This window comes from Pongo pygmaeus, chromosome 6, assembly GCF_028885625.2.
Source record: "Pongo pygmaeus isolate AG05252 chromosome 6, NHGRI_mPonPyg2-v2.0_pri, whole genome shotgun sequence".
Lineage (NCBI taxonomy): Eukaryota > Metazoa > Chordata > Mammalia > Primates > Hominidae > Pongo > Pongo pygmaeus.
This window is the reverse complement of record NC_072379.2, coordinates 10081448-10103821: the sequence shown is the minus strand read 5'-3', so window position 1 is coordinate 10103821 and position 22374 is coordinate 10081448. Positions and strand designations below refer to the sequence as shown.

General features: G+C 54.2%; 1 protein-coding gene across 2 annotated transcripts; it reads right to left on the bottom strand.

Moving 5' to 3' along the window:
• Positions 1-1293: 1293 nt before the first annotated feature.
• Positions 1294-21975, bottom strand: MUC3A (mucin 3A, cell surface associated). 2 transcript variants are annotated; one of them, XM_054496432.1, is made up of 15 exons: positions 21915-21975; positions 14029-19752; positions 11367-12297; positions 10723-11315; positions 8698-10275; positions 8406-8591; positions 6432-6547; positions 5938-6002; positions 4832-4980; positions 4339-4404; positions 3820-3982; positions 3076-3249; positions 2880-2971; positions 2672-2724; positions 1294-2500 (listed from the first exon to the last, which is right to left on the bottom strand). In XM_054496432.1, exons 1-15 carry the CDS (start codon positions 21973-21975, stop codon positions 2459-2461), a joined length of 9993 nt encoding a protein of 3330 aa, XP_054352407.1. In that variant the 3' UTR covers positions 1294-2458. The 2 variants fall into 2 exon arrangements, with proteins under 2 accessions (XP_054352407.1, XP_063523323.1); XM_063667253.1 differs by lacking the exons at positions 6432-6547; positions 8698-10275; positions 10723-11315; ... (1 more) ...; positions 14029-19752; positions 21915-21975 and having other exon boundaries at positions 1334-2500; positions 8406-8479.
• Between the last annotated feature and the right edge of the window lie 399 nt (positions 21976-22374).

Here is a 22374-nt window from a genome sequence, read left to right as displayed (position 1 = left end):
CCGGAGAGCCAGCGTCAGAATCCAGATCACCAGCATCTCCTGGGGAACGGGCCCCTGGCTGCCCGTCTTCCCTCGTCAGGAGGGACCAAGAAATGAAAGCCTCCCAGGAAGGGATCAGCTATAAAAAGGACCCCAGAGAACTTTGCGTTGAAGAAGAGCAGTGCCTGTCCCAGGGTAGAGGTGAGGTGATGGCGTGGAGCAGGTAGCGCGTGGTGACCACGGGGAGTTAAACGAAGGGCAGCCTGTCCACCCTCCTCCCTTATAAGTCCTGGAGCAGTGACCGCCCTGAGCCAGGGTCCCTCTCTTTCAGCGGAAGTCAGAGCCACTGGGGGTGGGGCAGCGCAGGAGGGAGGGACGGAGGCTAGAGATGTGAGCACACCACTGGTGACAAGAGGTGGAGGCCAAGAAGCGCCGGGGAGCGGGTGACCACGGAGGGAGAAGTTCAGAACCGTGGAAGGAGCAGCTGGCAACAGGCCAGACCAAGTGAAGGACCCTCCACTCCTACCCCCGAGAAGCCCCTCTCTCTTCCAGCCATCCCTCCCTATCCCCCACCTCAACATGGTCCTTGCCAAATGTCCAGGGCTTTCCCTGGGGTCCCCAGTTTCCAGCCCTTCCCCTGGGCCGGGTGCCCACTCACACCTGTGACTTTATGGTCCTGGTCCCCACCCCTGGCCAGACACAGAGGTGACGAAAGGCCATGGCCCATCCCGGCCCAGGGCAAGCATCAAAGGGGCCTCTCGCAAGCCCGCACCCAAAGACCCAAGGGGACACGTTATTTCTGATCACTCTCGACTCCTCAGGCAGGCCTGACTGCCCGCAACAGCAGGAACAGAAGGGTTTGCTATCAGGGTTTGGGGGCCTTGTGGGGGATCAAGATCTTTGGGGAGGCTCAGCTTTACCCATCCTTGCAAAAGGTGGCTGGAACAGGCAGCCCTAGCCCCTGAGCCATCCAACTCCCTGACCCAACACCAGGGGTCTAATTGCTCCCTGAGACCCCAGTGTCAAGGTCAGGGCAGTGGTGGGGGCGGGTAGAGCACAGATGACAAAGCCCAAGGGGCCCCTGCCCAGAGTCACTCCCCAACAAAATGTGACCCCCCAACCTCTGTTTTCTATGAGGAACGTCATGGCCCCCAAGGGCTGCCCACAGACCCCCTCCTTCCTCCCTGGGAGACACGGGTGCTCCCAGGATCCTCCTACAGCGCCGCCTCTGGAAATCCCTGTTCTCCAATCAAACAGAGACCACGGGGGGTGGGGGGGGGTGAAAAGGAGACAGACAGAGAGCTGCTGCTTTTTACAATAAACTCTATATTGTGTTCACATGGAGACCTGGAGATGTACCGACTTCCTGTCCCCGAAGCCGATCTTCCCCGCCAAGGAGGCTGAGGATTTCAAGGGCTCAGAGTTACCACAGGAATCCAGGTGACACCAGGCAGAGAGGGGGGAGGAGGGGAAACGGAGGGGATGGGTTTAAAAGGCAGTGGTGAGGCGAGAAGGGAGGAGGATCGAAGGGAATGAGGAGGAGGGAGACTGAGGGGGCTGCCTTTCCTTGGGGACTGGGGAACTCATGCCCTGCCCCCACCCACGGGGCTCCAGGGGTGGAGAATAAAGAACTGGGCAGCAGGGTGATGGGGGGAACAGCAGTTGGGGTATTTAGGTCAGAGGGAGTCGGGGCAGAACCGATGAATGGACAGGCTCAGAAGGGGAGAGGATACAAGGAATGAGAGCAAGAGAAACAGGGAATTGGGCAACGGGGTGATGGGGGGAACAGCAGCTGGGGTATCCTAAGACACAGAGGCTATCTATACCTTGCTAGGAACCAGGATGTGAGGAGAGGAGGGAGGATTTAGGGCTGGGGGACTGGGGGGCAGGATGGATGAAGGAACGGGGTCAGAAGGGGAGGACGTCTAAGGAATGAGAGCAAGAGATGCAGCAGGGACTTAGATCAGGAGAGGGCAGGAGATGGGATGGGGCTGCAGGCTGCGTCCAGTTCAAAGTAAGAAACATGCAGTAGGGAATTGAGAGAAAATAGGAACCAGGGCCAGAGACCAGGCGAAGGACATGAGGATTGGAGGATCCGAGAGAGGCAATGGCAACACGAGGGCTGAGACGGGAGGGCAGCGTAGGACCGAGAATTGACCAAGTCTATGTGGTTTTCACAACAACGGCGTGAGATATCATACAGGAATGTTGTACCCGTTTTGCAGGTGAGGAAACTGAGGCTCGTTACTGACTTGCCCAAGGTTCCACACTGGAAGAGCCTGCACGTGAACTGCATCTCCAGGTGGGTTTCAGCCAAGTTGGAAAGAGAAGGTTGGGATTTGGGGGAACAGTCTCAATTTGCCCAAGAACAGCAGGAGCCTGGGCTGCCCACGTCCTGGGGCCACCTCTCGAAATGGACGCAATGCAGATCCTTGTGTTGGGGCAGGGCGGAGGGGGTGGTGAAGGGGCCCCGCAGGGCTCACACTGAGGACGAGGTCATCTCGGGTCTCTTGATGTGCACCTGTCACAGAGTCACAGTGAGGGACGGGAACGCGGAGCCACTGGTTTGGGCTGACAGGGAGGTCACTGCTGATCCGAGCCCAGCCCTCTCCCTGCCCTGGTGGGAGTCGGGGAGGGATTCTGGAATGGAGACTGGGAGAGTTCCTTGGGGTCCCCCTCTTTAGCCCCTCACCTTCATAATGGTGTCCACGTTCTCCAAGTCCACATGGAAATTTTTATCCTTGTCTGGAGAGAGAGAGGAGGGGAGAAAGAGAAGGGGAGAGGGAGGGGACGGAAGGGAGAAGGGAACGGAGTAAATGCGAGGCAGGCAGGGAGGGCGTCTGCCCTCGCAGTGGTGCCCAGGAAAGCCCCTGCCTGCTTCCCCAGGAGGCAGGACTCACCTGTTCCGTCGTCCTCGAAACCCCAGTTTGAAAAAGTGCCCACGACTTCCTCATCCCAGGTCTCGAACCATTTCCTGTCCTGGTCCCAGGACCTAGGTGGGGCCGCCGCACGGTCAGACAGAGCCTGCCCGCCTGGGACCCCTTGGCCGCCCTCGCCCCCAGCCCCGCCCCCCAGCCCCGCCCCCCGCGCGCTCACCGGCCTCGGCGCTGGCCGCCCCACCATCCGGAGCGCACCGCCCGCACGCCCAGCGCCAGGAGCAGCAGCAGCAGCAGCGCGGCGCCCGCCGTCAGGCCCCCGACCAGCGCCCTCCAGTGGACGGCCACCTCGCAGCGCGGGCCAGAGAACCAGTGCGTGTCGGTAGAGTAGCAGCTGCGGGAGATCGCAGGGTCAGACCCTCTTCACCTCCGAGCTCGGGGTCCACGCGTGCACCTGGGCCCCGCGGGGGCGGGTGAGGGGGCGAAGCTCCAGCCTAGGGCGGCGGGGGCTTCCACCCTAGTGCAAGCTGGGGGGTTCCACCCTAGACAAGGGGCCGGGAATCCACCCTGGAACGAGGGGGCGGGGCTCTAGGCTAGGTAACGGGGCGGGGCTCTACCCTAGATCAAGTGGGCAGGGCTCCACACTAGAAGGAGGGGGCGGGGCTCCACCCCAGAACGAGGAGGCGGGGCCCCACCCTAGAATGAGTGGGCGGGGTTCTATCCCAGAACCAGGGGACGGGACTCAACCCCATCAAGGAGGCGGAGCTCCACCTTAGGGCGACGGAGCAGAGCTCCAGGGCAGGGCTCCACCGTAGGGCAAGGGAGATGGGCTTGGAGCGTGACTCTGGGGACGAGGCTCCACTGTAGGGCCTGGGGGCAGAGCCGGGGCGGAGCATGGGGCGGGGCTTCATCCTAGAAAGAGTGGGCGGGGCTCGGCTGATGCTGATGGTGAGCGGGGCCTTACCGACACGCGGGACCGCTCGTCTCCAGAACGCACTGGCCCTGGTGACAGTCGATGGCGTTGTCCACGCCCGACGTGCATTTGGTGACACAGCGGAGCCGGGTAGCCTCCACCAAAGGGAAGTAGAACTCTTCATAGCCCGTGGGAGCGGCGCGGCGGCAGATGGCTGGGGGTTGGGGAGGGGGATGCACAGAGACAAGGACCTCATCCATTCTATTCAGGGGCCTGATAATGGTGCCTCTGAATATGCGCGAGGTGGATTCCATTTCCGAGGTGGGGTGCTGTCGGGTAGACCCTGGGATTCGATGAGGGGAGTCCAGCCCCAGCACCCTCACCCTCTCCTGGTGGCCCCTGCTGTCCTCAGGTGGAAGCCACTAACCAGCGCCAGGAAGGGCCGCCCTGGGCCCCATGACTTGCCTCCCCCAGAGTTCTCTCCCTGCCCCCCGGCTTCAATGGGCAAACGTCCCTGGTAGCCCGGATCATAGCCACGGGAGATCACTCAACCCTTTACCCGACCCTCACCTTCCGGGGTCAGCTCTGTCTTGCTGTTGTTGTTCACCTTGATGGAGTCAGGCTTAAAACACAGGGCTGCGGGAACACAGGCGCGGATGGAATGGGCAGGGCAGGTCGAGGGGTTAAGGTCAAGGGGTTAGCGCCAGGAAGCAGGATAGGCACAGGGAGGGCAGTGACGGCTCTCTCCGTCTGGGGGAGTGTGGAGGAGCCACAAGGGAAGACTCCTGTTGCCCGCCTCATCTCCCCTGAATAATCCGAGGTCTTCAGCCATCCAGGAGATGCTGAGCATGACAATCAGGGGGTCTCTTTCCCAGTACTGAGGTTCGGGGGAGACCCTCCCTAGCCCCACCCTTGACACCGTTGTGTGTGGACTCATTCCCCTTCTCCCAACCTGCCAGAGGTACCACAGGGCTGGCACCCGAGCCCAGAGGCCCCCTGGCCGAGCTGGAGTGGGCTGGGGTGGCAACTCAGGCCCTGGCCCCTCCCTCCAGCCTGGGCTCACTCTGGGAGTCCTGGCAGCTGTTCGCATCCTGGCTGGCGTTCTGCAGCCCCTCCTTCAGCGTGGTCTTCACCTGCTCATACTCGCTCTCCAGCTGGGGGCTGAAGGGCATCTCTAGCAGGACCAGGTAGTCCACCACGATGCTGCCATTCCTGAGGGGTCCACAGCCTTAGAGAGTGCCCCAGCCAGGGACACATGGGTCCTTGGAGGAGCACCTCCAGAAGCAACCCAAAGTGCACCAGAAGGGGGAAAGGGGGCAGAGGTCATGAGTTGGGATGCCACGTGCATCCTTTTCAGAAGGGGCTGCCAGCATTCCTGACTTGGTCCGCCTGGGAAGGCAGGACAAGGAATGACTGACATGATTGACTTCCTCTCTCTGTGTGTTTTACAGAGACAAAGTCTTGCTCTGTCACCCAGGCTGGAGTGCAGTGGTATAATTATAGCTCACTGCAGCCTCCCACTCCTGGGCTAAAGTGATCCTTTCTCCTCAGCCTCCCAAGTATCTGGGACTACAGGTGTGCACTACCACGCCTGGCTAATCATTTTACTATTATTATTATTATTATTATCATTATTATTATTATTACTATTTTTATTGTTGTAGGGATGGGTTCTCACTATGTTGCCCAGGCTGGTCTTGAACTGGTTTCAGGTGATCCACCCGCCTAGCCTTCCCAAAGTGCTAGGATTGCAAGTGTGAGCCACCACATCTGGCCTGACATTCGCTTTGTGTTACATCAAGCCATCATCCACCAGGCGCCCCTGGATGCGCTCTCCGTCCCTCTCTCTCTCTCTCTAATGCTGACCCACTCAGTAGAGCAGGGACCAGCCAGAGGGGGGACTAAGTCACCAATCCAGGCACCACCTTCCCACATATCCCTGCAACTTCTCTCCTTCCAGTGTGCGGAAGAAGAGAGGTGCCACCCCTCCTCCAGATAAATGGCCCCAGAAAACGATCCGAAAAAATACCCAGGGAGCGATTCCTTATGTACCCCCTCCACCCGTCTCTTTATAAAATCTGATGATTACAAAAGAAAGGAATGGGTTTTTTGTGTGCACATATTTCCCCCACCAAACACCGCCTCTGCATCCCCAGATGGGTCTCCTACCTCAGGGACAGGATCTCCACACCCTTGAAGGTGAAGCCCTGCATGTCTGCAAAAATCTTCTGCATCTGAAACACCAAGGATCCCTGGGCTCACGTCCAAACCTGCAGACCTAAGGGCACCCAGACGCCCAGCCCCAGCTCCAGGGGAGACCCTTCAATTCCCCTCCCTGGCCAGGGGCTGTGGCTCACGCCTGTAATCCCAACACTTTGGGAGGACGAGGCAGGCGGATCACAAAGTCAGGAGTTCGAGACCAGTCTGGCCAACATAGTGAAACCCCGTCTCTACTAAAAATACAAAACATTAGCCCGGTGTCATGGTGTGCACCTGTGATCCCAGCTACTTGGGAGGCTGAGGCAAGAGAATCATGTGAACCCGGGAGGCAGAGGTTGCAGTGACCCAAGATCGCACCATTGCACTCCAGCCAGGACGACAGTGCGAGACTCCATCTCAAAAAAAAAAAAAAAAAAAAAAAATCCCCTCTCTTTGCCCTTTACCTGATTCCAGAAAGTCTTGTTGAAATCCCTGTAGGCCTGGGAAGTGTTGTCATTGAGGTCCGGCGAGAACTGCTGATCCACAGACACTTCCATGCCCACCTCGGTCTCCACCACAGCTGCACAGAGCATGCGTGTCCCCAGTCACTTCTCTGTCTGCTTTTGTCTGAAGCCACCAATACCACCACCACCCCAACCCACAGGCTCCTCCTTTTGCTCCCCTCCAAGATCCCTGAGGACTGATGCCAAGAGGCAGGAACAGATGTAGGAATTCCAGGATGCATTATGCCTCAGGAGGCTGAGGCAGGAGAATCACTTGAACCCAGGAGGCGGAGGTTGTAGTTAGCTGAGATTGCATCACTGCACTCCAGCCTGGGCCACAGAGTGAGACTCTCTCTCAAGAAAATGAAAAAGAAAGATAGAGAGAGAGAGAAAGAAAGGGAGAAAGAATTGTGTGAAGATGAGGGAAAGAAGAAAAGAAAGAAAGAAAGAAAAAGAGAGAGAAAGAAAGAAAGAGGGACAAAAGAAAAGAAAAGAAGAGAGAGAGAGGAAGGAAGGAAGGAATGAATTGTGTGGAGATGAGTGAAAGCAGGCAGGAAGACAGTGGTCAGCCTGTGGTCCCTCCTGGCTGCCCCCATAGTGGGTGGATGTCCATGTCCTAAGCCCCAGAACTGTGACTATGCTATACTACATGACAAGGGAGGATCAAGGGTGCAGATTGAATTAGATTGCTAATCAGCCTAACTTTTTTTTATTGTTGAGATAGGGTCTCATTCTGTCATCCAGGCTGGAGTGCAATAGGGGGATCATAGCTCACTGCAGCCTTGAACTCCCAGGCTCAAGTGATCCTCCCACCTCAGCCTCCCAAATAACTGGGACCACAGGCATGAGCCACCATGCCCAGGTAAGTTTTTTAATTTTTTGTGGAGATGAGGGTCTCGCTTAATTGCCCAGGCTGGTCCTGAACTCCTCGCCTCAAGCGATACTCCCTCCTCGGCCTTCCAAAGTGCAGGGATTATAAGACAATCAGCTGATTTTTTTTTTTTTTCTCTCTTGAGACAGAGTCTCGCTCTCCCTCTGTCATCTACGCTAGTGTGCAGTGGCTAAATCTCGGCTTACTGCAACATCCGCCTCCTGGATTCAAGCGATTTTCCTGCCTCAGCCTCCTGAATAGTGGGGATTACAGGCATCTGTCACCATGCCCAACTAATAGTAGAGACAGTTTCACCATGTTGGCCAGGCTAGTCTCGAACTCCTGACCCCAGGTGATCCTCCCGCCTTGGCCTCCCAAAGTGCTGGGATTACAGGTGTGAGCCACCCTGCCCAGCCTAATCAGCTGATCTTAAGAAAATTAACATAGACTATTTGGGGAGGAGGCAAAGTCATCACAAGGGTCCTTAACAGTGGGAGAAGCAATTGAGGAGGCCAGAGTTCATCAGAGGGAGATGAGGCTATGAGAGAAAGACACAGAGAGATGCAGCCTTGCTGGCTTGGAAGATGGAGCCAGGGGCCCTGGCACACGAAATGTGGGAGGCTCCAGAAGCTGCAAAGGGCAAAAAAAATGGTTTCTTCCCTGGAGCCTCTGAAAGACAACACAGCCCTGGTGATGCCTTGATTTCAGCCCAGTGACACCCACATCAGACTTCTAATCTACAGAATTCTAACATGATAATGTCGTGTTGTTCCAGCAGCCACGTTTGTGTTTGTTGGTCCGGCAGCAGTTGGAAACTGATACAGCTCCAAGCAGCCCAAGTCAGGAGATGGCCCCAGGAGGGAGGGTGGTGCCAGCCACCTCCTAAGGGTGAGGACGGAGAGGAGCATGACACAGGGCAGCGGAGGGCATGGGAGAGATGGCAGGGAGGGAAGGACCGGGCAAAAAGGCATGGGTGCCTCCAGGCCCCACAGAGGGATAAGTCTGGGGAGAGTCAGTGACACCCTCTGGGAGGAAGTGCAGAAGGCATAGCTCTGGCGACTCACCTAGATCCACTTGTTCCACAGCAAACTCACAACTGGAACCATAGAAGGTGCTGGGGCACTGGCACTTGAGGCCATCCCACTGACCCCCGTTCAGGCATCTGGTCTGGAGCTGACAGCGGTCCCCAGAGAACCCCGGAAGGCAAGCACACTGGCCCTGTTCCCAGGTGCCACCATTGTCACAGGTGCCTGGAAAACACAGGAAGAAAGGGAAGCTCGGGAGAAAGCCTCACCTCAGCGACACAGGAATTTTGCAGGGGAGGAAGGAGGGGAACAGAGAGGCAGAAGGTCTAACCTGCAGTGGTGGTCAACATGGACTGTGTGGTCATCTGAGAAGTGATGCGAGTTGTCCTGCGCGACGTAAGGGTGGTAGGAGTCTGGGTAGTGGCCACTGGTGTCTCTGAAGTCCTGGTGGTGGGTGGGGAGGGGTGTGTTGACTTGCTTGAAGTCCTCGGGATGGTCGGGAGGCTGCTGCTTGGTTTCATGGTGAGCGGGACAGTAGAGACGCCAGGAAGAGGTGGGGGGACCACAGAGCTGGTGCTCAGCCAGGTCTCACTGGTGGGCAGTCGAGTACTTGTGAAAACTGTGTTTGTGGGTACAGTCCCAGTGCCAGTGGAACTGGAAGCATTGGGTGTGATGCTGGACTCACTTTCTGGCATCATGGAAGAAGTGTCCATATATGTAGCACGAGTAGTTTGCATACTGATGGAGCTAGGACAGGTGACCATTTCGGTAGTAAAGGGAAAGACTGTTAATGGGGTGGTGGGAGGAGAAGTAGCTTTGGTGCTGGGATCCATTTCAACACACGGATCAGTGGGAGAGGCAGGGACTATGGTAATTTTTATAGTTCCTGGACAGGGTGTGGTGGAGGAAAGGGAAATATAAGAAAAGGGGGTTATTTCAGTGAGAGCTGTGGTCAGGGAGGAGCTGGTTGGAGAAGTGCTGGTAGTTGCAGAGGAAGAGAGACTAGGAAAGGCTGTGATAGAAGAGGAGCCCACATTTTCTGTACTGAAAATGTATGGTGAAGAAGGAACAGAATGAGTGGTAGTAGAGAACACTGGAGTTATGCTGGCAGAAGACGGAGAAGAGGACATGATAATAGTGGGTGTTGAGGACCAGATGATGGTACTAAAAGAAGTCAAGATTGCATTTGTAGACGTACTACCCCTAGTGAAAGATTCTGTACTGAACTCACTTGTAGATGTGAGTGAAGTTTGCAATGAGGGAGTAGAAGGAGTTGTTTGAAGGGTGGAGGAATGTGTGCTAGGAATAGGAACCTGTGATGTTGACATGATCGTGCTCAAGGCTGTTGATGGAGTAATCATATGAATCGTGGACGTGGAGGAATCCGTACTTTCAAAGGTAACAGTAGTAGGTGCAGGAGATGTTTGGGTCCCAGTGGCTGACGTCAGTACAGGAGGGGTCTGTGTTGGGGTTTCAGGTGTAACAACAATACTTGTGCTAAAGGAACTGATTGGGGTGTTCTCAGTAATTCTGAGGGTTGTTCTCACAGTGGACATGGTGGGAGAGGTGGTGCCCACAAGGGATGAGGTTTCTGTACTTTGGAAGGAGGGAGAAGATGAAATGATGTGTGTTCGGATTGGTAAGGTACGGATATCAGTGGGTATAGAGGGAAAGTCTGTGGTTGTAGTCAATGAAGTGCTGGTGCCCACAGATGAAGGGGTGAGAGTTCGTAGGGTTGTGGTCGGCATGTCTGTACTCAGAGAAGATGGGGTTATGGGTGTGGGAGTCACCGCAGTCTCTGACGTAGTAAAATGTGAGGTGATGGCAGTTGTGGATGTGCTGACTGTGGAGTAGATGGTTGAAGAACTGAAGCTGGGAGTACTCTGTGAGGTGGTCTCAGTGGTGGTGACCCACGAAGTGAGGCCAGGAGTACTGTGTAAGGGGGTCTCAGTGCTGGTGGTGGTGATCAAAGAAGTGAAGCTGGTAGTATTGAGAGAGGTGGTCTCAGTGGTGGTGATCGAAGAAGTGAAGCTGGGAGTACTGTGTGAGGTGGTCTCGGTGGTGGTGATCAAAGAAGTCAAGCTGAGAGTACTGTGTGAGGTGCTTTCGGTGGTGGTGATTAAAGAAGTAGAGCTGGGAGAACTTTGTGAGGGGGTCTCACTGGTGGTGACTGAAGAAGTGAAACCAGGAGCACTGGTGGTGATTGAAGAAGTGAAGCCGGGAGCACTGTGTGAGGTGGTCTCAGTGGTGGTGATTGTGGTAGTGAAGCTGGGAGTACTGTGTGAGGGGGTCTCGGTGGTGCTGATTGAGGTAATGTAGCTGGGAGTACTGTGTGAGGTGGTCTCAGTGATGGTATTTGAAGAAGTGAAGCTGGGAGTACTGTAGGATGTGGTCTCGGTGGTCCTGATTGAAGGAGTGAAGCTGGGAGTACTGTAGGATGTGGTCTTGGTGGTGGTGATTGAAGAAGTGAAGCTGGGAGTACTGTGTGATGGGGTCTCAGTGGTGGTGATTGAGGTAGTGTAGCTGGGAATACTGTGTAAGGGGGTCTCGGTGGTGGTGATTGAGGTAGTGTAGCTGGGAGTACTGTGTGAGGCGGTCTCCGTGATGGTGATCAAAGAAGTGAAGCTGGGAGTACTGTGGGATGTCGTCTCAGTGGCGGTGATCGAAGAAGTGAAGCTGGGAGTACTGTGGGATGTGGTCTCGGTGGTAGTGATCGAAGAAGTGAAGCTGGGAGTATTGCTTGAGGGGGTCTCGGTGGTGGTGATCAAAGAAGTGAAGCTGGGAGTACTGTGTGAGGGGGTCTCAGAGGTGGTGATCAAAGAAGTGAAGCTGGGAGTACTGTGGGATGTGGTCTCAGTGGTGGCGATCGAGGAAGTGAAGCTGCGAGTACTCTGTGAGGTGGTCTCGGTGGTGGTGATCAAAGAAGTGAAGCTGGGAGTGCTGTGTGAGGTGGTCTCAGTGGTGGTGATCAAAAAAGTGAAGCTAGGAGTGCTGCAGGATGTGGTCTCGGTGGTGGTGATTGAAGAAGTGAAGCTGGGAGTACTGTGTGAAGTGGTCTCGGTTGTGGGGATCAAAGAAGTGTAGCTTGGAGTACTGTGTGAGGTGGTTTCTGTGGTGGTGATTGAAGAAGTGAAGCTGGGAGTACTGTGAGAGGTGGTCTCGGTGGTCCTGATTGAAGAAGTGAAGCTGGGAGTACTGTGGAATGTGGTCTCGGTGGTCGTGATTGAAGAAGTGAAGCTGGGAGTACTGTGGAATGTGGTCTCGGTGGTGGTGATTGAAGAAGTGAAGCTGGGAGTACTGTGTGAGGTGTTCTCAGTGGTGGTGATCGAAGAAGTGAAGCTGGGAGTACTGTGTGAGGGCATCTCAGAGGTGGTGATTGAGGAAGTGAAGCTGGGAGTACTGTGTGAGGTGGTCTCGGTGGTGGTGATTGAAGAAGTGAAACTGGGAGTACTGTGTGAGTGGGTCTCAGTGGTGGTGATTGAGGTAGTGTAGCTGGGAGTACTGTGTGAGGTGGTCTCAGTGATGGTGATCAAAGAAGTGAAGCTGGGAGTACTGTGGGATGTGGTCTCAGTGGTGGTGATTGAAGAAGTGAAGCTGGGAGTACTGTGGGATGTGGTCTCGGTGGTGGTGATCGAAGAAGTCAAGCTGGGAGTATTGTGGGATGTGGTCTCAGTGGTGGTGATCAAAGAAGTGAAGCCAGGAGTACCGTGTGAGGTGGTGGCAGTTGTGGTGATCAAAGAAGTGTAGCTGGGAGTACTGTGTGAGGTGGTCTCGGTGGTGGTGATCGAAGAAGTGAAGCTGGGAGAACTGTGTGAGGTGGTCTCGGTGGTGGTGATCGAAGAAGTGACGCTAGGACTACTGTGTGAGGTGGTCTCGCTAGTGGTGATCGACGAAGTGAAGCTGGGAGTACTGTGTGAGGTGGTCTCAGTGGCGGCGATCGAAGAAGTGAAGCTGGTAGTATTGTGAGAGGTGGTCTCGGTGGTGGTGATCGAAGAAGTGAAGCTGGGACTACTGTGTGAGGTGGTCTCTCTAGTGGTGATCGAAGAAGTGAAGCTGGGAGTACTGTGTGAGGTGGTCTCGGTGGTGGTGATTAAAGAAGTGGAGCTGAGAGAACTGTGTGAGGGGGTCTCACTGGTGGTGATTGAAGTAGTGAAGCTGGGAGTACTGTGTAAGGTGGTCTCAGTAGTGGTGATTAAGGTAGTGAAGCTGGGAGTACTGTGTGAGGCGGTCTCGGTGGTAGTGATCGAGGTAATGTAGCTGGGAGTACTGTGTGAGGTGGTCTCAGTGATGGTATTTGAAGAAGTGAAGCTGGGAGTACTGTAGGATGTGGTCTCGGTGGTCCTGATTGAAGAAGTGAAGCTGGGAGTTCTGTCGGATGTGGTCTTGGTGGTGGTGATTGAAGAAGTGAAGCTGGGAGTACTGTGTGATGGGGTCTCAGTGGTGGTGATTGAGGTAGTGTAGCTGGGAGTACTGTAGGATGTGGTCTCGGTGGTCCTGATTGGAGAAATGAAGCTGGGAGTACTGTGTGAGGTGGTCTCGGTGATGGTGATAGAAGAAGTGAAGCTGGGAGTACTGTGGGATGTGGTCTCAGTGGTGGTGATTGAAGAAGTGAAGCTGGGAGTACTGTGGGATGTGGTCTCGGTGGTGGTGATCAAAGAAGTGAAGCTGGGAGTACTGCTTGAGGGGATCTCGGTGGTGGTGATCAAAGAAGTGAAGCTGGGAGTACTGTGTGAGGGGGTCTCAGAGGTGGTTATCAAAGAAGTGAAGCTGGGAGTACTGTGTGAGGTGGTCTCCGTGGTGGTGATCAAAGAAGTGAAGCTGGGAGTACTGTGGGATGTGGTCTCAGTGGTGGTGATTGAAGAAGTGAAGCTGGGAGTACTGTGGGATGTGGTCTCGGTGGTAGTGATCAAAGAAGTAAAGCTGGGAGTACTGCTTGAGGGGATCTCGGTGGTGGTGATCAAAGAAGTGAAGCTGGGACTACTGTGTGAGGGGGTCTCAGAGGTGGTTATCAAAGAAGTGAAGCTGGGAGTACTGTGTGAGGTGGTCTCCGTGGTGGTGATCAAAGAAGTGAAGCTGGGAGTACTGTGGGATGTGGTCTCAGTGGTGGCGATCGAGGAAGTGAAGCTGCGAGTACTCTGTGAGGTGGTCTCGGTGGTGATCAAAGAAGTGAAGCTGGGAGTGCTGTGTGAGGTGGTCTCAGTGGTGGTGATGGAAAAAGTGAAGCTGGGAGTGCTGTGGGATGTGGTCTCCGTGGTGGTGATTGAAGAAGTGAAGCTGGGAGTACTGTGTGAAGTGGTCTCGGTTGTGGGGATCAAAGAAGTGTAGCTGGGAGTACTGTGTGAGGTGGTTTCGGTGGTGGTGATTGAAGAAGTGAAGCTGGGAGTACTGTGAGAGGTGGTCTTGGTGGTCCTGATTGAAGAAGTGAAGCTGGGAGTACTGTGGAATGTGGTCTCGGTGGTGGTGATTGAAGAAGTGAAGCTGGGAGTACTGTGTGAGGTGTTCTCAGTGGTGGTGATCGAAGAAGTGAAGCTGGGAGTACTGTGTGAGGGCATCTCAGAGGTAGTGATTGAGGAAGTGAAGCTGGGAGTACTGTGTGAGGTGGTCTCGGTGGTGGTGATTGAAGAAGTGAAGCTGAGAGTACTGTGTGAGGTGGTCTCGGTGGTGGTGATTGAAGAAGTGAAGCTGGGAGTACTGTGTGAGGGCGTCTTGGTGGTTGCGATTGAAGAAATGAAGCTAGGAGTACTGTGTGAGGTGGTCTTGGTGGTCGTGGTTACCAAGTTTGTTCTCGGAACTGTGGCTGTTATTGTGGTGGGGAGAGAGGAAGAGGTGGGTCGGAGAGAGGTCACAGTGGATAATGTACCTGTCATACTGCTGGAATAGGTGGTTCTGGTCGTGGAATCTGTGAGAGCACTAGTAAGAGAAGTAGGGTAGGTGGTCTCAGATGTAGGTGTAGAACTGGTGTCGGAATTGGAGAATGTGGTCACCAAGGTAGATAGAGGAGTGGTGTTTGTGGTACCACTGGTGATCGCTTCTGTACTTGGCACAGGCGTAGAAGATGAAACGCTACTGGTGAATGATGGTAACGTATTAGTGGCTGTGGGCCCTAGAGGGGTGGTAGTTGTCATAGAAGTCACCGTATATGTGGAGGTGATTGAAGAAGTGATGGGGGGAGTAGAACTCACTGCTGTTTTGAAAGATCCTGTGGAAATGTCAGGGGTAAGAGTCAGTGTGGTGGTCTCAGGGGATGTGGCTGTTGAACTGGTGAATATAGTCTGACCTGTGCCTGTAGTTGCTACAGTGGATGAAGGTGTTTCCATCGTTGTAAATGTTGTGAATGACGTGGTGATTGTAGGGGATGGGGTGGATTCAGCTGTTGTGTGGAGTGTACTGGTGATGGAAGGAGGTGAGGAGATACTCTCGGTGTGAGTGGTCCCTACACTGCTGGCAGACATGGAAGAGGAAAATGAATGTGTCACTGGAAAGCTTGTCAGGAGGGACCTTGTTGGAGTGTTCTCAGTACTTGTGAAAGTTGGTCCTCCACTGGGAGTGGTAGCAGACGTCATGCTAACAAAGATTGAGGTTTCTGTATTCTGGACAGTGGGAGATGAAGGAATGACAGTTGTTGGCCTTGCAGACATGCTGGAGACTGTGTATACTGAGGTGAGGTCTGTCATCATAGGTAATGAACCACTGATGCCCACGGATGAGGGAGTGATGGTTGTTGGTTGTGAGGTAGGGATATCTGTACTCAGACTAGATGGGATCATGGATGTAGAAGTCACCATGGTACCCAAGTTTGTGGGAACTGAGGTGATGGCAGTTGTGTATGTGCTGGCTGTGGAGTAGATGGTTGAAGAAGTGGAGCTGGTGGTACTATGTGAGGTGGTCTTGGTGGTGGTGGTTACCAAGTTTGTGGTAGGAGTTTTGGCTGTTTCTGCGGTTGAGACCAAGGAAGAGGTGGGTGGAAGAGAGATGGCAATAGATGATGTCTCTGTCATAGTGGTGGGATAGGTGATTTCAGTCGTGGACTCTGTGACAGTGCTCGTGGGAGAACTAGGGTAGGCAGTCTCAGATATAGGTGTAGACCTGGTGATGGTAATGGGGAGTGTAGTCACCAACGTGGATACAGGATTGGTGTTTGTGGTATGACTGGTGGTCATCTGTGTGCTTGGGACAGGTGTAGAAGATAAAATGCTACTGGTGAGTGATGATAACGTATTAGTGGCTGTGGGCCAAGAGGTCACAGTTCTCACAGAAGTCATTGTATTGGTGGGAGTGATTGAAGAACTGATGCGGGGAGTAGAAGTCATCGCTGTTGTGAGAGATTCTGTAGAAATGTCAGTTGTAGGAGTCAGTGTAGTGGTCTCAAGGAATGTGGCTGTAGAGCTGGGGAAGGTGGTCCGACCTGTGCCTGTAGTTGCTACAGTGGTTGAAGGTGGTTCCATCATTGTGGATGTGGTGAATGAGGTGGTGGTAGTGGGTGACAGGGTGGATTCAGCTGTTGTGTGGATTGTATTGGTGCTGGCTGGAAGTGAGGAAATAGTCTCTGTGTGAGTGGTCCCTGCACTGCTGGCAGACATGGAAGAGGAAAATGAATATGTACTTGGGAAGGTAGTCAGGAGGGAACTTGTTGGAGTGCTGTCAGTACTTGTGATAGTTGGTCTCAAACTGGGAGTGGTGGCAGAGGTCATGCTGACAAGGGATGAGGTTTCTGTATTCTGGATGCTGGGGGAAGATGGAGTGACACTTGTGGACATTGCTGAGGAACTGGAAACAGTGAATGTTGATGTGAGGTCTGTTGCTGCAGTCAGGAAACCAGTAGAGCCCACAGAAGGGTAGGTGATAGTTGTTGGTGTTGTGGAAGGGATGTCTGTACTCAGAGAAGATGGGGTCATGGTTGTGGAAGTCACCACGGTAGCTGAGGTAGGGGAAGCTGAGGAGATGGCAGTTGTGGATGTGCTGACTGTGGAGTAGATGGTTGAAGAAGTGAAGCTAGGAGTACTATGGGAGGTGGTATCGGGGGTGGTGGTTATCAAGGTTGTGGTAGGAGTCATCGTGGCTGTTTCTGTGGTTGGGAGAGAGGAAGAGGTGGGTGGGAGAGTAGTGGCGGTGGACAATGTACCTGTTATACTTGTGGAATAGGTGATTTCAGTCGTGGAGTCTGAGACAGTGCTGGTGGGAGAAGTAGGGTAGGTGGTCTCAGATGTAGGTGTAGACCTGGTGATGGTAGTGAGGAGTGTAGTCACCAAGGTGGATAGAGGGGTGGTGTTTGTGGTATGACTGGTGATCATTTCTGTGCTTGGGACAGGTGGAGAAGATAAAATGCTACTGGTGAGTGATGACAACGTATTAGTGGCTGTGGGCCAAGAGGTCGTAGTTGTCATAGTAGTCACTGTATTGGTTGGAGTGATTGAAGAACTGATGGGAGGAGTAGAAGTCATGGCTGTTGTGAGAGATACTGTAGAAATGTCAGTTGTAGGAGTCAGTGTAGTGGTCTCAGGGAATGTGGCTGTAGAGCTGGGGAAGGTGGTCTGACCTGTGCCTGTAGTTGATACAGTGGATGAAGGTGGTTCCATCGTTGTGGATGTGGTGAATGAGGTGGTGGTAGTGGGTGACGGGGTGGATTCAACTGTTGTGTGGAGTGTACTGGTGGTGCCTCGAGGTGAGGAGATACTCTCTGTGTGAGTGGTCCCAGCACTACTTTCAGACATAGAAGAAGAGAATGAATGTGTCATTGGAAAGCTTGTCAGGAGGGACCTTGTTGGAGTGTTCTCAGTACTTGTGAAAGTTGGTCCTCCACTGGGGGTGGTAGCAGACGTCATGCTAACAAAGATTGAGGTTTCTGTATTCTGGATAGTGGGAGATGAGGGAATGACAGTTGTTGGCCTTGCAGACATGCTGGAGACTGTGTACACTGAGGTGAGGTCTGTCATCATAGGTAATGAACCACTGATGCCCACGGATGAGGGAGTGATGGTTGTTGGTTGTGAGGGGATACTTGTACTCACAGTAGATGGGATCATGGATGTAGAAGTTACCACGGTACCCAACGTAGTGGGAACTGAGGTGATGGCATTTGTGTATGTGCTGGCTGTGGAGTAGATGGTTGAAGAAGTGAAGCTGGTGGTACTATGTGAGGTGGTCTTGGTGGTGGTGGTTACCAAGTTTGTGGTAGGAGTTTTGGCTGTTTCTGCGGTTGAGACCAAGGAAGAGGTGGGTGGAAGAGAGGTGGCAGTGGATGATGTCTCTGTCACAGTGGTGGGATAGGTGATTTCAGTCGTGGAGTTTGTACCAGGACCAGTCGGAGAATTAGGATAGGTGGTCTCACATGTAGTCACAGATGAGGCATTTGGAGTGGGGAGTGTGGTCACCAAGATAGATGGAGGGATTGTGTCTGTAGTGCCACTGGTGATTGCTTCTGTGCTTGGGACAGGTGTAGAAGACAGAGTCATACTGGTCAGTGATGTAAAAGAATTGGTGGTTATGGGAGGAGAGGTCGTAGTTGTCATAGAAGTCACTGTATTTGTGGAAGTGACTGATGAAGTGATGGGGGGAGAAGTCATGGCTGTTATGAGAGATTCTGTGGACATGTTAGTTGTAGGAGTCAGTGTAGTGGTCTCAGGGAATGTGGCTGTAGAGCTGGTGAAGGTGGTCTGACCTGTTCCTGTAGTTGCTACAGTGGTTGAAGGTGGTTCCATAGTTGTGGAAGTTGTGAATGAGGTGGTGGTAGTGGGTGACAGTGTGGATTCAGCTGTTGTGTGGAGTGTACTGGTGCTGGCTGGAGGTGAGGAGATACTCTCTGTGTGAGTGGTCCCGGCACTGCTGGCAGACATGGAAGATGAAAATGAATATGTTGCTGGGAAGGTCGTCAGGAAGGAACTTGTAGGAGTGCTGAGTGTACTTGCAAAAGTTGGTCTCCCACTGGGAGTAGTGGCAGAGGTCATGCTGACAAGGGATGAGGTTTCTGTATTCTGAATGCTGGGGGAAGATGGAATGACACTTGTGGACATTGCTGAGGAACTGGAAACAGTGAATGTTGATGTGAGTTCTGTTGTAGTCAGGAAACCGGTAGAGCCCATCGAATGGTGGGTGATAGTTGTTGGTGTTGTGGAAGGGATGTCTGTACTCAGAGAAGATGGGGTCATGGTTGTGGAAGTCACTATGGTACCTGAGGTAGGGGGAAGTGAGGACATGGTAGTTGTGGATATGCTGACTGTGGAGTAGATGGTTGAAGAAGAGAAGGTGGGAGTACTGTGGGAGGCGATCTCAGTGGTGGTGGTTACCAAGTTTGTCGTAGGAGTCGTGGCTGTTTCTGTGGTTGGGAGAGAGGAAGAGGTGGATGGGAGAGAAGTCTCTGTGGACAATGTACCTGTCATACTTGTGGAGTTGGTGATTTCGGTTGTGGAGTCTGTGACAGTGCTGGTAGGAGAAGTAGGGTAGGTGGTCTCAGATGTAGGTGTAGACCTGGTGATGGTAGTGAGGAGTGTGGTCACCAAGGTGGATAGAGGGGTAGTGTTTGTGATACCACTGGTGATTGTTTCTGTGCTCAGGACAGGTGTGGAAGATAAAATGGTCCTGGTGGGTGATGACAATGTATTAGTGGCTGTGGGCTGGGAGGTGGTCGTTGTCATAGAAGTCACTGTATTTGTGGAAGTGATTGAAGAAGTGATGGGGGAAGTGGAAGTCACTGCTGTTTTGAGAGTGGTAAATACTGGGGTTGGGGACATGGTTGTATGGACGCTTCCAGTGGGCAGGGGAGTCCTTTCTGTGGTTCTAGTTGTAGAGGAGATTGTAGTGTGGAAGGTTGTGTCTGTGGCTGACACAGAGGAGGAGGGTGTCGCTGTCACTATGGGAGTTTCCCTAGCAGTGGTGGTAGAGGGAGAAGATGTCATGGCTGACGTTCCTTTCTCAGTAGTGGTCATAGGGTAAGTCCTGGTGACGGTGGTCACTGGCTTCTGTGTCACGGGAGTGGGGGTGTAAGAGCTGGTGAAGGCCACCTGCGTCGTGGTCACACAGATGGAGGTGGGGTGGGAGACGGTGATTATAAAGCTCGTTGGATACACGCACTCAGTGGTGGCCGAATAGAGCAACACGGTGGGTGGAGTGGTTTCGACCTTGAAGGCAAACTTGGACGTCGGGGTGGTTGAGGTGTTGGAACTGACTGGAGAGGTGAGCAATGTTTCAGAGATGAGTGTGTCATGGGGGGAAGTAGTGAGCGTCATAGGTGCATTTTCCCTGTGGCCGGGAGCAGGAGAGGCGAGCTGGGGGACACCGAGTGGCCACTCAGCCAGGTCTCTGGAGTGTGGAGAATTGCTGAGGGCAGCGCGGGTTGCTTCCGCCCTGGGGAAAGTCACATGAGAGGTGGATGTGGCCGTGGATAAAGTTCCTGCATTGGCAGCAGAGCAGAGGAATCCACTGGTAAATCCGTGGGTCATTTTGTTACATCACTCATGTAAGCTACTCACTCACCCATTTTCCAGGCAGCATCACAGAGGGCAGGGCATACCGCAGCTCACTCCTGCATCAGAGGCAGCTTGGAGCTGGGCGCTTTGTGGTGCTGGAGCCCACTGCCTGTCTGCTCCTAGGGCAGCAGTGGGGCATAGGAGCCCTCATCCTCACCCGGCCTTGGCCTTGTCATGGCAGGTCCTCCTGTCCTGATATAGCCGAGCTGGGCAGAGCCTCCCTCCCCTCCCTTCCCTCCTCTGGTCACATCCAGGCTCCTCCTCCCTCTGCCCCTTCCTCTCCTCCCCCTGCTACTGCCTGGAGTCCTCCCATCCCCCCCCACCAATTAACCTTCTGCTCCCACCACTGCTTCTCCCTGCACCCTGCTGCTGTCTGGGCTGACTCCGGCTTTCAAAGAGAAAAAGAGAGAACCCAGCCATGTCCTGGCAGGGGGCGCATCACAAAAACCAGGAGACAGGGAAAACTGCACAAAGAGGGCCAGGCACAGTGGCTCACGCCTGTAATCCCAGCACTTTGAAAGGCCAAGGCAAGAGATCCCTTGAGGTCAGGAGTTGGAGACCAGTCTGACCAACATGGTGAAACCCTTTCTCTACTAAAACACAATACAAAAATTAGCCAGGCGTAGTGGCGTGTACCTGTAGCTGAGGCAGGAGAATCGCTTGAACCCGGGAGGCAGAGGCTGCAGTGAGCTGAGATGGCGCCACTGCATTCCAGCCTGGGTGACAGAGCAAGACTCCATCAAAACAAAAACAAAAACAAAAACAAAAACACTGCCCAGAGAACACCAAAGAGAAACAGGCTAAGCTCACACGCTAATGACTTCAAAGGGCATGGAGTGAGGACTAGGCAGAGAGGTGGAGAGACAGCATAGAAAAGGAAACTTCCAGAACGAGCTACCTCAGCAGTCAGGCGTGATGAGTTCTGGAGACCTTAAGGCTTAGCAGTGAGTGTTCATCACAAAAATAGACATATTTTTCTATAACTATTCCCTTTTGGCCGTGGGATTCATTAGTTTACAAGCATGAACCCCAGCACGTGGATTTCAACCCATTTCACAATTGGTCAGAGTTAGGATCAGAGATCCAGCTGTCAGGGGTGTCGGGGACGAGGAAGACAGGCAGCCACAGCAGATGGGAAGTGGGAAGTACCCGACCTGCTACCCCTCACCTCGGGCACAGCCCATCTTGTGGCTGAGAGCTGGGGTGTCACGTCTCACCCTAGCTCGAGGGTGCCAGGGAGGTGGGGTCAGGGATTATGAGAATCCCCAGGCTACAGTCCTTGGCTCCAGGATGTGGCCCTGGAGGTGACTGAGAAGGGGACTCATGGGCCTCTAGGCTGGGTGGCCTGGGATCGGGGATCAGAAGCAGACACTGAAGTAGAGAGAAAAGAGAAGTATAGAGGAATTGCTGGGTGTTCCTGCAGGGCAGAAGAGAGAAGCCTGGGACCCCATGCCGGGTAGTTTCAGACGCACCCTTGGAAGCGAAGTGGACTTCAGGAGCTCCCTGCCCCGGCCCTGGTACCAACAGCTGTGCCCAGACACATGGGCCCTGGCCGGGGTGAGAGAGTGACAGCAGAGCTGGGGAGGAGCCGCTGGGGGACAAAAGGCAGAGAGGCTGAAACCAGAGGACCGAGACCAGGGGTAGAAGTTAGAGGGCTGTCAGGGAGGGAGAGGCCAGTGTGAAGGGGGCATTCAAGCTGGGGGCGTGAGGCAGGTGACAGAAGGAGCCAAGGCAGGAAGGGCACTGCTCTGGAAAGACGTAAATCCCACCCTCTACCCTCCAGCTGCAGATACAGATTGGGGCTCAGCCCCTGCAACCTGCTCAGTGCTTGGTGGAGAGTGGCAGGGACCCAGCTCCCTCACTCTTTCCCAACCTCGGTTTTCCCTGCACCTGGAGCTCTGGAAGAAACCTCTCCTCATCGCCCCCTCCCCCAATCAGGCCGTGCCTGGGTTCTCCCTGCACCCAGAGCCCCAAGCGGTGCCTTCTTATCCCCCCTCCCCAGGCCTCACAGCCACTTTCCCCTCCCCTTTCCTGGAACATCACATCAGGAGCTTTTCTCCAACCCCCTCCCGCCTCTCCCTCTTACCTGTGGCCCATGGGGAGGCCTTGAGCATCCAGAGGAGGCCGAGGAACCCCAACAGCTGCATGGGCCCAGCGGGCAGAGGGCTGGGGCAGAACAGGCTTCAGGACCAGGACAGCGGCAGGGACGTGGCCCTGGGGCCTGCACGTAATGAAAGTGCTGGTATCGGTTTTGCTGAGCGTCAGGGCTGAGCACAGCCTCACCTTTGCACCGCCCCACCTCTCCCCTCTTCCTCCCTTCTCCCTGCACCCGGACAGACAGACGTCAGCGCTGTAGGAAGCGGACACGGGGGAAAAGATAGGACAAGTCCAGGAAGTGTCAGGGAGGAAGAGCTGCTATTGGCTCAGCTCCACAGCCTGCCTGGCCCACATGGAACTGCCTGGAAGCTGCCCTTCCTCCCCGACACTCGTAGAGGGTACCCTTGACCGAGGACTTGGACTCTGGAGTCAGGTCCGACTCCTGCAGC